This window comes from Macaca mulatta, chromosome 1 (assembly GCF_049350105.2).
Source record: "Macaca mulatta isolate MMU2019108-1 chromosome 1, T2T-MMU8v2.0, whole genome shotgun sequence".
Taxonomy (NCBI): Eukaryota; Metazoa; Chordata; class Mammalia; order Primates; family Cercopithecidae; genus Macaca; species Macaca mulatta.
This window is the reverse complement of record NC_133406.1, coordinates 43,758,537-43,775,784: the sequence shown is the minus strand read 5'-3', so window position 1 is coordinate 43,775,784 and position 17,248 is coordinate 43,758,537. Positions and strand designations below refer to the sequence as shown.

At 33.5% G+C, this 17,248-nt stretch overlaps 1 protein-coding gene across 2 annotated transcripts in view; it reads left to right on the top strand.

Moving 5' to 3' along the window:
* The window catches only part of TPR (translocated promoter region, nuclear basket protein), a 62,888-nt gene that overhangs the window by 30,774 nt on the left and 14,866 nt on the right, over nt 1–17,248 (top strand). For both annotated transcript variants that reach the window (XR_013417135.1, XM_015121836.3), the window contains exons 25-40: nt 159–275; nt 1,281–1,484; nt 1,756–1,940; nt 2,369–2,516; nt 4,462–4,599; nt 4,692–4,823; nt 6,103–6,233; nt 7,668–7,878; nt 8,756–8,899; nt 9,212–9,410; nt 10,375–10,580; nt 10,791–10,852; nt 11,383–11,591; nt 12,531–12,803; nt 13,611–13,759; nt 14,369–14,452. Coding sequence is in view for 1 of the 2 variants with exons in the window: in XM_015121836.3 (XP_014977322.1) it covers nt 159–275; nt 1,281–1,484; nt 1,756–1,940; nt 2,369–2,516; nt 4,462–4,599; nt 4,692–4,823; nt 6,103–6,233; nt 7,668–7,878; nt 8,756–8,899; nt 9,212–9,410; nt 10,375–10,580; nt 10,791–10,852; nt 11,383–11,591; nt 12,531–12,803; nt 13,611–13,759; nt 14,369–14,452 (2,592 nt within the window). In the remaining variant the exon portion in view is untranslated. The remainder of the gene's footprint in view (nt 1–158; nt 276–1,280; nt 1,485–1,755; nt 1,941–2,368; nt 2,517–4,461; nt 4,600–4,691; nt 4,824–6,102; nt 6,234–7,667; nt 7,879–8,755; nt 8,900–9,211; nt 9,411–10,374; nt 10,581–10,790; nt 10,853–11,382; nt 11,592–12,530; nt 12,804–13,610; nt 13,760–14,368; nt 14,453–17,248) is intronic.

Genomic DNA, 17,248 nt, shown 5'->3' with positions numbered 1-17,248 from the left:
CTGATTTTATCAGGGTGTGAGCATTTTAAATTTAGCAGCAGTTTTTTGGTCTAATTGGATCTTGAAAAATGAGCCTTCAGTATAGTAACACTACAATACAGTATTTTCCAAGTAAGTTTGCAATTAATTTTGGTTTTAATCTTGTTCTTTCTACTTAGTTATCTGAATTGAAAAAAACACTTTCTAGTGTTCAGAATGAAGTACAAGAAGCTCTTCAGAGAGCAAGCACAGCTTTAAGTAATGAGCAGCAAGCCAGACGTGACTGTCAGGAACAAGTAAGTGGTGCTCTTATAGCCAGTTAATTGAGAAATGAGTTTTGATCCTAGAGAATGATTCTTGAAGTATATTTATGCATTGTGAGAATTGGTGGACCTTGGAAAAATTCAAGATTATTTCCACTTTTGTGGAACTTAGGACAAATTGAAAAGTATAGATGAAGGCTAAAAATAAATACATAGTGCAATATTCGTTAACAAAGCAATCTTGACAGTGGGAAAACAAAAACAGGAGTAGGAGACTAAAATTTGTACTTGGCTCTTATTTGCGAAAATTATTTTACTATTGTCCTTCACTAGATCCGGTTATAAAATTATAGATCCAATTGATTAGAGACAGCCTTTCCTTAACAAAACAAAAACCTCTTGATAACACTGTTAATGCATTACTAAGTTTGCACATATATCTGTATACTGCTTTTTATAAAATGTTAAAAAAAAGTCTCATTAGTTTGAGTGTATGTATGTGCACACGTGTTGAAGCTTTTTATAATTTTTTTATGAACAAGAAATGATAAAAATTCAGGAGTCAGAGTTACTAAAATGGTAGGATGGGATAGGAATACGTTTGAGGATATTGGTAATGTTCTTATTTTAAGTTGGGTGTCATGTTAATAGCTATTCATTTGGTTACTGTTCTTTATTGCCTATATATATGTAACATGTATACCACTATTTTAAAATGTAATACAGGGAACTGCTTCAAAGTAAATTTCATTAAAATCAGTGGATCTATAATTTAGTATTTATATAGCTGAGTTATGTTTAGTTTCTTATATCGGAAAGTTTGTCCAAATTGCTACCATCTTCTAAGTTTCATTTCTGACAGTTTTATTATATTTCATTAAGTAGCTAAAGCATTAACTTTTAATTTCTTATTTTGCTACATTTAGATTGTCTTTACTTTTATTATTTAAAAAGTTCAATGTGTATCTTTTCCAAAAGTGCTAGCTAGCTTTATGGATTTTTGATCTTTGGTATCAACTGGGAAATAATTTCTTATAGGCTAAAATAGCTGTGGAAGCTCAGAATAAGTATGAGAGAGAATTGATGCTGCATGCTGCTGATGTTGAAGCTCTACAAGCTGCGAAGGAGCAGGTTTCAAAAATGGCATCAGTCCGTCAGCATTTGGAAGAAACAACACAGAAAGCAGAATCACAGTTGTTGGAGTGTAAAGCATCTTGGGAGGAAAGAGAGAGAATGTTAAAGGTATAATTGTAAATCTGAATAGAATGTTCAGTTGAATTCAAAGAATTTTTTTTTTTTTTTTTGTGAGATGGAGTCTCGCTTTGTCACCCATGCTGGAGTGCGATGGCGTGATATTGGCTCACTGCAATCTCTGCCTCCCGGGTCAAGCAATTCTCCTGCCTCAGCCTCCCAAGTAGCTGGGATTATAGGCATTAGCCACCGTGCCTGACCAAGTTGTTTTTTAAAATGTGTATTGGAAAATCTGCTATTCTGATAGACTCTTGGCTTGCAGGATGAAGTTTCCAAATGTGTATGTCGCTGTGAAGATCTGGAGAAACAAAACAAGTTACTTCATGATCAGATCGAAAAATTAAGTGACAAGGTCGTGGCCTCTGTGAAAGAAGGTGTACAAGGACCACTGAATGTATCTCTCAGTGAAGAAGGAAAATCTCAAGAACAAATTTTGGAAATTCTCAGGTAAATCATGTTCTTACTGCTTCGTTTCTGTGGTATAACAACTGTGAAATAAAACTACAAATCATAAATTAAAGAGATTATACATAATTTTGATACAGAGTTCATTCTTCTATTTGTCCAAAAACTCATAACTTTTAACATTTACACATACTAATAAGTGACTAATAAGTTGAATCTGATAGTAGGAACTAGAGCAGATTTCTCTTGAAAAACTAAATGCCTTTCAGATCATTTTAGAGATGAACATTCTAAAGCTAGTGTCTATAAAAGAAAATAGAAATGCATTTCCCATTATTGTTTATTATTAATAAAAACATGTGAAATAGTTATTAAAGTCAATGATTTTTGTCATCTTACCAAATTATCCAAGTTTTGAAATGTTGGCTTTTTAAAATTCACATAAAATTTTAATATCTGTATTTTTGTAGATTTATACGACGAGAAAAAGAAATTGCTGAAACTAGGTTTGAGGTGGCTCAGGTTGAGAGTCTGCGTTATCGACAAAGGGTTGAACTTTTAGAAAGAGAGCTGCAGGAACTGCAAGATAGTCTAAATGCTGAAAGGGAGAAAGTCCAGGTAGGTATAGTAAGCTTTAAGAAAGCATTTGTTAAATCAAAAGAGAAACACTCATTTGTATCTCTACTATTTAGCAAAACGTAAAATTTAACTTGAAGTAAGCATTCTTCTAAACTTATAAATTCATTAAGCTTTTGTTAAACACTAATATAGTATAGTGCTTGAAAGTAAAGGCTCTGTAACCACACTGCCTGGTTTCAGATTCTAGCTTCATACCATTAGCTGTGGCATTGAGTACATTGTTTAACTTCCCTGCTCTTAGTTTCTTCATCTGTAATATTTGGATAATAATGAGGATTAATTGAGTTTGTGCACATGAAGCATTTAAAAGCATGTCTGGTATGTAGTGGGTGCTTAATAAATTCCAGCTGTCTTAATTTATTATCGTTATGGTTTATACATGTGGATAGTCATTCTAGGATAAAGTGATTTAAACTGCTACAGAATATCTTTCTCACCCAAGGAGCAAAAAGTAGTAAAAACTAACAACCAAAGGAAAAGAAGCTGTGGTAGTGAAATGTATGGTAATAACACAAGCTTGACTCCTTACGGCACACTACCACCCAAAGCTTATTGTTGAGTTACTTCATTCTTAGGAACTACAGTAATATACCCCCACATCTAGAAGGAAGGAAATTAAGATCTTAAAACATTCACCTCTTTTAACTGATAAGTAGTCAAAATAACTGTTAAGAAACCATTGAACAGGGAAAAGTAAATAATGAAGTTTATGGGATTTATGTGTTCAGCAGAAGCTAAAGTTTCTAGAATTATATCCTGTTTAATTCAAATGTATCTCACCATGGAAATAATAGAGCCTCCAGTTCAATGGAGTTAATACTTGGAGGAAAAGGGACAGAATCAGAGTCTGTAACAAAGATTGCATATTGTTTCAGTCTTTTCTGCTTCCTTTTTTTTTTCCTTTGGGCTATAGAAAGTAAATACTAGAAAATGCCTGCCCACCAACAAGTTCACAGGGGGAAACCAACTCTTAAATATAGGAAGAAGAGAGTCAATAAGTAACATAGATTATATAAAAAGTAATATAATGGGCCGGGCGCAGTGGCTCACGCCTGTAACCCTGCACTTTGGGAGGCCAAGGCAGGCAGATCATGAGGTCAGGAGATCGAGACCATCCTGGCTAACACGGTGAAACCCCATCTCTACTAAAATATAAAAAAATTAGCCGGGCGTGGTGGCAGGCTCCTGTAGTCTCAGCTACTCGGGAGGCTGAGGCAGGAGAATGGCATGAACCCGGGAGGCGGAGCTTGCAGTGAGCCAAGATCGTGCCACTGGACTCCAGCCTGGGCGACAGAGCGAGACTCCATCTCAAAAAATAATCAAACAATAATAATAATAATAATATAATGTCTGTCTAAGCTTGAACAGTATAGCATGGCAACCATGAAATATGCTATAGCTTTAAAAATAGTGGGGGAAGAAAGTAATATACCAAATGCAAAAGATGGATAATTATACCCTATGAGAAGGAAAAAATTCTTCACAGATAATTTGGTAAAATTTCTCATAACCAAAGTGATGAAACAAAGGATCAAAATAAAGAGATTTCTGAACAAGAGGGAATAAACTGAGATTAAAATAACATTTTAGAACTAACACTGAATTTAGTGCCGCAAGGAAAAAAAAGATACAGAAAAAAAAAAAAAATAGAGATTTGGATTGATGTTTTTACCTAATGTTAATACTTTGTTGGTGGGATTTGTAGCATCTTTTCACTTTTATCTTTGTAATTCTTGTATTTGTTTAAACTGTGCAGTTAGCATGCCTCACAGAAAAGTAAACATGAACTTTCAAAAATTTTAGTTCTAAAAGTTGAAACTTAAATCCTCTTTACTTTGTTGTAGGGAGGATTTGAGCTCATAGGAACAGGTAGACTTTCAACTATTGTTAGATGTTGGTATGTATATTTATTTGAAATGTTTAGGTAACTGCAAAAACAATGGCTCAGCATGAAGAACTGATGAAGAAAACTGAAACAATGAATGTAGTTATGGAGACCAATAAAATGCTAAGAGAAGAAAAGGAGAGACTAGAACAGGATCTACAGCAAATGCAAGCAAAGGTTTGTTGCTTGGTTATCAAGAGTGGAAGCATGTTATTTTTAATAATAAATGAATTTTTACATTTGTTGTTAAATATTGGCATGACTTTCAGGTAAGGAAACTGGAGTTAGATATTTTACCCTTACAAGAAGCAAATGCTGAGCTGAGTGAGAAAAGCGGTATGTTGCAGGCAGAAAAGAAGCTGTTAGAAGAGGATGTCAAACGTTGGAAAGCACGTAACCAGGTAAATGCAGTTAAAACTCTTCCAAAACATGGAAACGTGTGTTTTTCATAACAGGGGAAACTTAGGGGGATAAAGATATTTGAGGAACTAGTGAAAATTACTGTGTTTATTAGTGGAAGTCTGTTATTTACATGTATTATGTTATTAACACATGTAAATATTTGACATGTTAAACTTATAACCCAATTTATTAAAAATTTTTGTTACATTATATACATTTCTAAAAAGCAGTTACTTTATTTTCCATAATTTAAAAGTTTTAGGCTTTCATTTTATCTCTAAAATATTTTTATACATGAAAATAGAAATCTGAGGCCAGACATGGTGGCTCATGCCTGTAATCCCAGCACTTTGGGAGGCCAAGATGGGAGGATTGCTTGAGCCCAGAAGTTTGAGACCAGCCTGGGCAATGTAGTGAGACTCCATCTCTACAAAAAATTAAAAATTAGCTGGGCATGGTGGTGCATGCCTGTAGTCCCATCTACTTGGGAGGCTGAGGCCAGAGGATTACTTGAGCCTAAGAGGTCGAAGCTACAGTGAGTTGTGATCATGCCACTGCATGCCAGCCTGGGTGAGAGAGGGAGACGCTGTCTCAAAAACAAACTAGGAATGTGTATACTTTATTGTATTTATTGAAGCACTTTAAAAAGACTTGTTCACTGGAACGTTTTTAGGGAGATGAAACCATGTTAACATACTGTGGTTAGAAACTCAGCTCTTTATTCAAACAAAAGGTTAGAAATCTGCCTTGCATGTACTAGTTATATGACTTGGGAGAGTTTCTTAACCTCTTGGAGCTTTAGTTTTCCTCATTTGTAAAATGAGGGAAACTCTTATCACCTTTTGTGTGATAAAAAATGTAATACACGTAAAGCACGTTACCTGGCCTCTACAGAAGGTTTGTGTGTTTAACTTGTAATGCATTATCTACATTTTTTTTCTTTTAAATGTCACTTCAATGAAATTAGATACTTAATATTGAAAGTTTTGATTCTTTGGATCCCTTTATTTGGCTTCTAACTAATCTGAAATGTTTATTCACAAATATGAAAATATAATGAGCAGTTAATGACATTTGATTTGCTTTCCTCTTCCGTTTTGGCTAGACTTCTTAGCCAAACCAAAGCTAAGTTTGATCTTAGTATCTTGTAGTTCCATGCTTGATTACTTTACATGCAAGTAACCTAATGTAAACATAATCAGATATTCTTCCATTTTATTATAGCACATTTGTTTCATAAAACCTAAAAAAATCAAGTAAGCATTTTTGTTATTCTAGCATCTAGTAAGTCAACAGAAAGATCCAGATACAGAAGAATATCGGAAGCTCCTTTCTGAAAAGGAAGTTCATACTAAGCGTATTCAACAGTTGACAGAAGAAATTGGTAGACTTAAAGCTGAAATTGCAAGGTATATTGAAAGAAGCCTTAAATCATATATAATATATAAAATCTTAAAGAAGTTTATTTTACTTACTTATATGACTCCCCAAGTGCCTGCCTCGTGGTTTAAGAAAGAATGGAACGTGCTAGAGCACTCATATCTGACTTGCGTCTACTTTGTAGAGTCAAGCAGTGATTTAATATTATGCCTTCATATATAAAGTATGTATGAGAATATCCTCATTATAGATAATTATTTCTCTATATTTTATTTTTTAAAGAGCTACTCAGTAGAAGTCTAAAGCTAAGTTTATAGCTATCAAAGACTTTTACAAGTAGTTTTTGTTGTTGTTATTGTTGTTGTTTTGGTTAGCTGATATTTGTGACTCTGTAAGGGAAGTGGGTTTTATTGCTTTGGCTTTTTTGTTCCTTTTTGTGGAGAACAGTGTTTCCCTCTGTTGCCCAGGCAGGTCTCAAACTCCTGGGCTCAAGCTCTCCTCCCACTTCTGCCTCCCTAAGAGCTGGAATTACAGGCATGAGCCATCATGCCTGGCCAAGGGAAGTTTTTAAGTCTTAATTTTTTCTTGCATGAACTAATAGCAAAGTGTTGCCCCTTTAAAATTAAGAAATTAAATATTAATGTTTCTGGTTTACCTTTTCTGAAGCTTTAGTGTAATTTGTCCATATCATGACCCCATTTATATATTGCTTTACAACTTACAAATTTGTGTGTTTTTTATACATACATGTGTATATATATTCTCTTTGTAGCAATAGTCTAGCATGTTAAGTAGAAGAGTTATATTTTAATCTTAAAAATGAAGAACCTAAGATTCAAAAAGATTGACTACCTAATTCAGGCCATCTGATTTCAAGTTCAGTTCAAAATTAACCCGTACTCTTAATTCAGGCCATCTGATTTCAAGTTCAGTCCAGGATATAGTACAGGCATTGGCAAACTATAGCCCACAGACCTAATGTGACCCATGATTTGGTTTTGTACAGCCTATAAGCCAAGACTGATTTTTATATTTTTAAAGCATTGTTGAAGAAAAATGCAGCAAAGACTTTGTGGCTTGCAAAGTATAGCATATTCTAATATCCAGCCCTTTACAGAAGAAATTTGACAATACTCAATGCAGTAGAAAGAGGGTGGGTTTTACTCTCAAGCAAGTCTGAATTAAAATCTGAGTACCATCACTTGATTTTAGTTTGTGAAATTGCGCATGTTACTTGACCACTGGTAACTCTGTTTTTCTCATCTCTAAAATGCACATGTAAACCTATGTAATAAGATCTTGCCTAAGGGCTGTAAATTTGTAAGTTCTTACCTTTGAAGTATGTGGGTATTTTTTAGGATTTTCAAAAAAAAAAAAATTTTATTAAAGCAGTATAACGTAAAGTTACGTTGAACTTCAAAATTTGAAAGAAAAATCTTTATTTTTTCCTCCATTTTTTAAAGATCAAATGCATCTTTGACTAACAACCAGAACTTAATTCAGAGTCTGAAGGAAGATCTAAATAAAGTAAGAACTGAAAAGGAAACCATCCAGAAGGACTTAGATGCCAAAATAATTGATATCCAAGAAAAAGTCAAAACTATTACTCAAGTAAAGAAAATTGGACGTAGGTACAAGACTCAATATGAAGAACTTAAAGCACAACAGGATAAGGTATTTTGAAGAAGCTTTTCTTACAAAAAAGAATTAGGGTGAATGTTATGAAATCTTATTTCTTTGTAATTTTGAATATTACTAGCTTTCAGATACTAAACTCGTGTAACCATATATGATATCTTTATTTAAGAATAGTTCTTTAATATGCTGAAAATGCATTATAAACTCACAAATTTTGGTAAATACTAGATATATTTTGGTTCAGTTTTCACCTTTCAAGTACTCTCCATTTTCAAAGCTATGTTCTTATAACTCATTGGTAATTACAATTGGATATTAAAAAATGATGACTAATCAGGTTTTGTATAGTTTTAAATAAATTATTTATGTTAACCACCTATCAAAAAAATTCAGAAATCTTTATTATGTTTATATTTTGAATCTAAATGTTGTTTTTAATTCCTGAAGGTAAGGAATTTGTATATTGAGAATTACGTATTTATTACATGTTGGATTAGAAAATAAAGAAAAAATTCGCAATTACTACCCCTTTGTTTTAGCCACTATTAGTACATTAGTATCCCTTTTCATACATATAAGCGATGTGTTTTTTCAAAGAAATAATATTATATGCTTATATTATTTTGTAGTCTGCTTTTTTCACTTGATTCATTATTATGAAAATGCAGTTCAGTGTTGAAAATTCAACTATAATGCATCATTTTGATTAGCTGTTTAGTATTCAGTTATGTGGAAAACCACAACTAGTTCCCCGTTTTTGGAGATTACAGTTGTTTCATAGAAAATTCTGTTTCGAATACCTTCAAGGATAAAGTTTCTTTGCAAAGCTGTGATTATTTTCTTAGACAAACTTGCAGAAATTGAATTACTGAACGTAAATATTTAAGTGTATTATTACTGTTTGTTGTCTTAGGTTATGGAGACATCGGCTCAGTCCTCTGGAGACCATCAGGAACAGCATGTTTTAGTCCAGGAAATGCAGGAACTCAAAGAAACGCTCAACCAAGCAGAAACAAAATCAAAATCACTCGAGAGTCAAGTAGAGAATCTGCAGAAGGTATGAGTGTGAGAACAGTCTGTTCCTAATTCTTTCCTGTTATACACCTGAAGAAATATGTACTAACTACTGACAGTTTCTCTTACCATGTGGGAATGGATACATTTTATTCGTTTTACTTGGAATGGCTCCTGTAAGTAAGTAGTACCCAGTCATCTTCAGGTGTGCATTTAGTTGGTCTGACCACCATTTTTATGCTTCTATTTAATCTTTTAAAGAGCAAATTAATAAGTTATACTTTAAGTTGCTACCACATACAGTTTATATTGAAATGATTGAATTCCATGGTGAATACTTTGTTTTCCTTTAAAGACATTATCTGAAAAAGAGACAGAAGCAAGAAATCTCCAGGAACAGACTGTGCAACTTCAGTCTGAACTTTCACGACTTCGTCAGGATCTTCAAGATAGAACCACACAGGAGGAACAGCTCCGACAACAGATAACTGAAAAGGAAGAAAAAACCAGAAAAGCTATTGTAGCAGCAAAATCAAAAATTGCACACTTAGCTGGTAAATACCTGTTTAAAGTTTGAACTTGGTAATGAAAGTTGGTTGTGTGTTGCAGGCTTAAAATTAAATGGAATAGAAATAAAAGGTATCTACTATGAAGGGTGTGTTTGTGTCTGTGTGTGTGTGTGTGCGCGCTTTAAATATTAGGAATAATTAGTTGGACACAAAGAGCAATCCTAATTTTCAAGTGATGAGGACGTCCTTGATATGATGAAATTTTTCTCAATTGTTGGCTGGCAATAGATAATGGAGTACTGCTATCCTTCTGCTTTCATGAATAACAATTTTATCTTGTGACAGAGATCCTTTGAGCCCAGACCATGCTGCCTACACACCTTATGTAGACTGCATAAAGATCTTTACCAGTCCAGGGATTTTTTTGTGCCTCATATGGTAGTGGGCCCCTCTAGCTCTTTGGGGAGAGTATCATGTCAAATTTATGAAGAACCTAGTTCTTCAAGGATCAGGGGTTTATTCAGCCTTGCCTGTCAGTCTGCTGAGTAGTTAAATAAAATGTCAAATCAGTTGGGTTTTGTTACAGGCATTTTTTTTTAAATGATCTTTAAGACAATGTCCTAACAACTTACTTGATTTTAAAAGTTCTTGAATTATTTTTAAACAGTGCTGTAGATTATATGAAATAAAAATTTTGCAATTCATAATAATGAATTGAATGATACATTGAAATATAAAAGGGCTTCTGCTAACTCAGATCTTTAGTTTGTTGAGATTTTAGTTAGGAAAAACTAAATTTTTATGTTGGAGTAAGTATATTTTATATTCTAGTAATAAGTGAAAACATGAATGTACTTAGAACTTTGCTCATTGAGATGTATAGTATATCATAACTAATGTAGATGTTATAGTAGTAGAATCTGATGTGACCACGTGTCAATTAAGTGCATAAATGTTGTTTTAAATGTTTGATTGTAATATTAATATAATCACCTGGTTACTTCTTTAGGTGTAAAAGATCAGCTAACTAAAGAAAATGAGGAGCTTAAACAAAGGAATGGAGCCTTAGATCAGCAGAAAGATGAATTGGATGTTCGTATTACTGCTCTAAAGTCCCAATATGAAGGTCGAATTAGTCGCTTGGAAAGAGAACTCAGGGAGCATCAAGAGAGACACCTTGAGCAGAGAGATGAGCCTCAAGAACCTTCTAATAAGGTGATTAGCTAATTCTGCTTAAGTAACAAATTGTTTTTCTTTGTACATTTTACTTGAAAGTGCCTGGTGACATAGGAGCCTTTGTCAGAGTGAATTTTGGCTAAAATTCAATGTATGCAGAGAGAATTAACAATAGTGAAATATTTTTTGTAGCATTTTTAGTGGACTCTTGTGGGCTAGGAACAACAATCAAGAGCTTTCTCTTTATAGGTCCCTGAACAGCAGAGACAGATCACGTTGAAAACAACTCCAGCTTCTGGTGAAAGAGGAATGTGAGTTTTAGTTATTTCATAGTCTGTTATTTTTCTTTTAAAGCTCAGGGAATATCTAGTGATCTTTCTGTTTAGGAAACAGAAATCTGTGTATTCTATTGTAAAAACATACACTAAAGAGTTATTTTCTCTGCAAAACTGTATCATGTGTTTGCCAACTTGTTTTCAGCATACTTTCAGTCCTATCAGATGAAGCTTTGTGACAGAGAAAACATCTCTCATCTTTTAGTTTACAGTTGGTTTCTAAGGCTGCTACTGATTTTCCCCGTGATGTTACATGATGACAGATATAAAATGCTGGGCTGAGACTTGGGTTCAGCAATTCAGCAGCTGGATACGTTCTGCATTGTCAGGATGCACCACACTGGAGCATTCCCTGTATAGTTTTTAATGCTTAAATTCAAAACAGCTTTAATAAGGCTCTGAAATACTTAGTGAACAAAAAAATAGAGACCTGTACTCACTGTGTTTTTAAAAGTATTTGTGTAATAATTTGTTATTAATTATTCTTGCATTTTCTCCTCTATTAGTGCCAGCACCTCAGACCCACCAACAGCCAATATCAAGCCAACTCCTGTTGTGTCTACTCCAAGTAAAGTGACAGCTGCAGCTTTGGCTGGAAATAAGTCAACACCCAGGGCGAGTATCCGCCCAATGGTTACACCTGCAACTGTTACAAATCCCACTACTACCCCAACAGCTACAGTGATGCCCACTACACAAGTGGAATCACAGGAAGGTTAGTAAAATAATACAGATCTGATTAGACTGATTGCTTATTTAGATTTATTATGAGAAAATGACAGTAATTTCAAAGATAAGTGAAGTGTCCAGTACAGCTGAAGTCAATGTCATTATAAAAATGGATGCTTAATATTTGCAGTACATACTTCTAGGACCAAAAATTTCACTTGTAATGACAAAGAATATATGAAATCCACTTTGGAAAATCATACTGAATTACTGGCTCAACCCAACATTGCTTTCTCACTGAACCTGACCATTTCATTGCTTTCTTCAATTTTTTCCCATGACATTCTGTTACTCATTACAGCAGTTACAACTTTGTATTTTATTCTGTGGTATACATGCCTTTTTACTCCACTACATTGAGCTCCTCAAGGGCAAAAATCTTGGCTTCTTATTGTTTAATCCCTTTACCTAACTCCACAGTAGGTGTTCAGTAAAACTTTGCTACCTGCATAGTTCCTTATATTCTTATCTTGATAAATGTTAGAATTCAGTAAATTATTCAAGTGTATCTGTGCTATGAAAATACAGAATGTTTTATTTCAACTACATCCAATAAACTAAATATATTACTAATTACATTTACTGTTATATCAATTAAAAACAAATGATGCTTAATGAAAAATTCTAATTATACTTCGAGCTTAATTTCATTAATTTTATTCAACAGTAATTTAAATGAGTAGATGCAAAATCAGTTTCAGATACTTATTTATTTAATTGAGCCAACATTTTATTGCATGCTACATATCAGTTACATAGGGAATATAAAAATCCATAATACATTACCTTTACCCACAGTGTATTTGTCTACTAAGTGCCAAGAGAATCCTTGTGAAAGGTGACGTTTACCGCAGAATAGGGAAAGATAATTTCAGTTTTGATGAAAGTAGAAGTCTTATATTCAGCATTATGATTATTTTTTCAGCTATGCAGTCAGAAGGGCCTGTGGAACATGTTCCAGTTTTTGGAAGCACAAGTGGATCCGTTCGTTCTACTAGTCCTAATGTCCAGCCTTCTATCTCTCAACCTATTTTAACTGTTCAGCAACAAACACAGGCTACAGCTTTTGTGCAACCCACTCAACAGAGTCATCCTCAGATTGAGCCTATCAATCAGGAGTTATCTTCAAACATAGTAGAGGTTGTTCAGAGTTCACCAGTTGAGCGGCCTTCTACTTCCACAGCAGTATTTGGCACAGGTAAGATTAATTTTAAAATGAAGTCAGAGTACACCTATGCATTTATAAGATCTCGAGTATATCTTGAGTTACATATCTTGAGTATATCTTGAGTATATATATCTTGAGTATTCTTTGTACAAATGAAGTTAAGTAAACCTATACAATTATGATATCTTATATGTATTATAATACATATCACAAGTACTCTTTGTGCATACTTGCTTTCTACCAGATATTAGAATGAACGAATATATTACTAACATTTTATTTCATGTTTACTGCTGAATATGACTATTTTAGATCAGTTATTTGTCATTAAGATGATTCTCCCCCTCCAGTTACTTTTTTTACTGGTTTTACCTATTAACGTAAAACATATTGTATGTAATTTAACGGAGGTCCAGAGGACTAAAAGACACCTAAGATAAGACTATATACTGATTTACATATAGTGTACATTTTTTCTTATTCAAGGAGTCCTGAGTTTTGTAGAAGGTCCCATGTAAACTTTGTAAATAACAACATATTAGTATAATCTCAGTGAATCAGATATATTGTAAAAATTGGTTGACTTTATTAAGCAAAGCGTGGGTTGGTATAAAAACATTGACTCAGAGTGTAAGTTGCTCTTTGTTTACCCATAGCTTAGCAGAAACAAATTATGTTGATGCATTGATCTAGGAGTTGGTTGAGTGTATTTTAGTAATCTGTACAATTAAATGTTTACTGTGTTCTCCTTTAGTTAAGTGACTGTATTGGGTAAATTATCTTTATCTAAATCGAGTTATGATCATGCTCTAATTCAAGATTTATGTAATTTCAAAGTTTCAGCTACCCCCAGTTCTTCTTTGCCAAAGCGTACACGTGAAGAGGAAGAGGATAGCACCATAGAAGCATCAGACCAAGTCTCTGATGATACAGTGGAAATGCCTCTTCCAAAGAAGTTGAAAAGCGTTACACCCGTAGGAACTGAGGTGCATAAAGTTCTTTTGTCGATTTTAATCTTTACCAGTAGAGTTAAGGTACTCTTTTCAGTTATAGCCTAGAGAAAATTAATCTTTTGGGACCAAAATGTTTTATCTGGAAAACACTTTTATTGAACTTTCTACAAAGATTCCACTGACAACCCAGGTATTGTTGCCAACAGTGTTTTATGTTCTTGCATATCTTTAATTTGTTTCTATTTCAATAAAAAAACACAGTTATAAAAACACAAATTGAATTTCATCTCAGCTTTTAAATATCATGGACATAAACTGTTACCTGCTGTCTTTTTCTAAGATTAACCAAAATTATATTCCTTTTTGTTGTTAAGATTAAATTATAATGAAGCAGGTTTCAAATCAAACATTAAGGCTACTAAATTAATTGTATTAGCATGTATTAATGTTCATAAACCTTACTTTGTGTATACTGAGGAGGAATGTGATTATAATTTTTAAATAAAATTTTATTTTTCTATAGTTTCATAAAATTAAAGATTTGAAGGGTTTTTTCAAATGAGAGAACTAACAAAAACAGGTAACCCTTCATCTTCATCTGCTACACTGATATGGTTAATATATTAGTGTATTATGATACAGGAAGAAGTTATGGCAGAAGAAAGTACTGATGGAGAGGTGGAGACTCAGGTATACAACCAGGATTCTCAAGATTCCATTGGAGAAGTAAGTAAAAACATACCTAACGTAGCAAACTGTTGCTTTTCATGAATGAAATTAGCTTTGACAGATTGAAACATTATTTGGTCTTTTTTTTTTTTTTTTTTACTTGTTCTTATTATATTTAATGAAATTAAATTAATCATTGCAGAGTCTGCTTTCTTTTACTCCTATGAGTATAGTGTACTGCCTTCTAAACTTAAAGAAATGTTTTTGTTCATATATAGCACAGATTTCCAGATTTTTTAGAGTTGTGAGCCAAGATTTTTCACTATTTTAATTACATGGAATACAAGAGTGCTAGTTGTGTCTGGAGTTAATTCATAGTACCCCATTTGCTGCTTCTCTCTTACTCCCCTGTATTATTTCCCTTACGGAATTAAAGTAATCCATAAGAGGAAATGCATTTATGCACCTCTTCATTTTTTTATCTTTCATTGAGTTTCCTCTAGAGCAGTTTTACTAGTGGAGAGAATAGAGACCCTGAAATTACAAAGCATGAGGTGAGCTTTGTGACTGTAAAGCATGTCCTTAATTCCCTGCATTGTCTCATTTGTCAAAAAATACAAAGTAGTACCTGCCACATATTAGGCACTCAGGGTATTATTACTTTCCTTTCTTCCCTCTGTCCCACAAAATGAGAATTCATATTGTCATCCAGAAGACCCCCAGGGTGGCTAAATACTGTTTAATAGAAAGGAGAGCTTTATTAGTGATATCATTTTGCTAATGAGGAAGAGATAGTCTCCAGCATGGACCAGAGGTGTTTTGTCTTCACACAGGGCAGGGACAGGTGTGGTTGTATGCCTCACAGGGTCCTTATTACACAATAGAATCATACATATTCAGCAGGTTTGGGGAAAAAGCTATACATATTTATGAGGGGAACTGAGCATATGAACAATAGGTAAACCTATATAATATACATCCTGTGTTCACTTTGGGGCAGGGTTTTAGCACTAAAATGATCTGGAATCTGGCTCTTTATGTGAAGAGTGAACAAAAGGTGAACTACGGGACACAAAGACAGTTTGTGCGCAGCCTCTTTAAGCAGGCTGAAACTAGCTTAAGGTGTCTGCTGCAGTTGTTTGCCAGTCCTCTCTACAGTCAGAGTTGTAGTCGTTGTATTGTAAATCAGAGATAGAAGTCTGATAACTTGCCCGATAGCTCCAGTTAGAGGAGTTTAGCAAAGTCGTATTTTTTTTAATTGTACGTACGAATTTAGAAATTTGCCGTGCCAGCCAGGCCCTGAACCCTTGACCTACAGGTAACTTTTGTTTCCTTAACCTTTGGGTTTGTCTTAGTTGACAAAATGGCATCTATTTTGGTCTCTCAGATCACAATATATGATAGTAATTAAATATCAATATTTAACACCGAACTCATTACTATATGCCAAATGTTGATCTAAGAAATTTTTATTTATTGACTAATTTAAACTTCATTATACCTCATAGTTACAGAAACCGATACCCAGATAAAGTAGTGTACCGAAGTTCACATAGCATTGGAACTCAGATTCAAACCCAGGCTAGGTAGTTTTCAACTGTCCTAAGCTTGAAACAGTACTTTTCTCTGGATAAACTTTCTGAATCATCTTATGCTATAATTATTTTATCCATGTAAAATTAAGGAATTATCTCAAGCTAACCATAAATAGCCATATCACAAGTAAATTTTAGTTTCTTAGCTGCGTTAATTTTGTAAGCTAATTTTACCAGCTTTCTTTGACTGAAAACACTAAACTAAATCTTCAGATGAATATGTAGTACAAGTCGAACATCCCTAATTTGAAAATTCAAAACTTTTTAGGTGCCAATGTGCAAGCCACATGTGTAATGTTCCACAGCTGACTTAATGTGATGGGCCACAGTCAAAACAGTCAGAACTTCATTTTACACACAAAACTATTAAAAATACTGTGTCAGATTAACTTCAGGCTATGGGTATAAGGTATATATGAAACGTAAGTGAATTTTGCATTTATGCTTGGATCTTACAGATATCTCATTATGGATATGCAAATATTCCAAAATCCTAAAAAATCCAAAATCTGAAACACTTCTGGACCCAGGCATTTTAGATAAGTTATTCAGAGCATACTATAAATGATATCTTTTTCATCTATCCTTTAGAGAGCATTATTTCTGAAGAACATAATAATTTGAAAATAATAAGATGTGAATTTCTGCTTTCTTGTCAGACTTGGTTAAATTATACTGAAATCTTCTGCGAAAGCTTTTTCTTGAAATTGGCAAAATTGTCTGTGACTCCAAAATACCATTTGGATTTTTATTCTACCCTTCTAGCATTGTCTACTGAATGTGTAACAGTTTATTTTTCTGATTTTCTGACAGTGAAGCAGATGTTCTTTACAAGTGATGCTTTTTCTGAAATAAGCATGTCACTGAGGCACTTTTTAAATTAAATCATGACTTACTCATTTTTTCCATTATGGCATGTGTAATTTTTTATGAATGTCTTAGTTTAAAAGATACTGTTGCTGGCTTATATGAAAAAATGATTTTAGTGAGTGCTTAAGCCAAAACGACATTTAACTTTTGATAGTAAATGTTATAAATGAAGTTAAAATAATAGTTTATTTCAGTAGTTAACAAAATAGAATTGTGGAAATAGATTGAGCAAGGAGTTGTCTAGTATCTGATATATTTATTTTGGTGTGAAGGCTTGGAATAATTGGAGTTTTGGGGAGGGAAGAAGTTCTTTGTAAAAAGACAACAATAATAACTTATGTATTCAGTGCTTTTCTTTGTGAAAAGACAGTGGTAATAGCTTATTTAT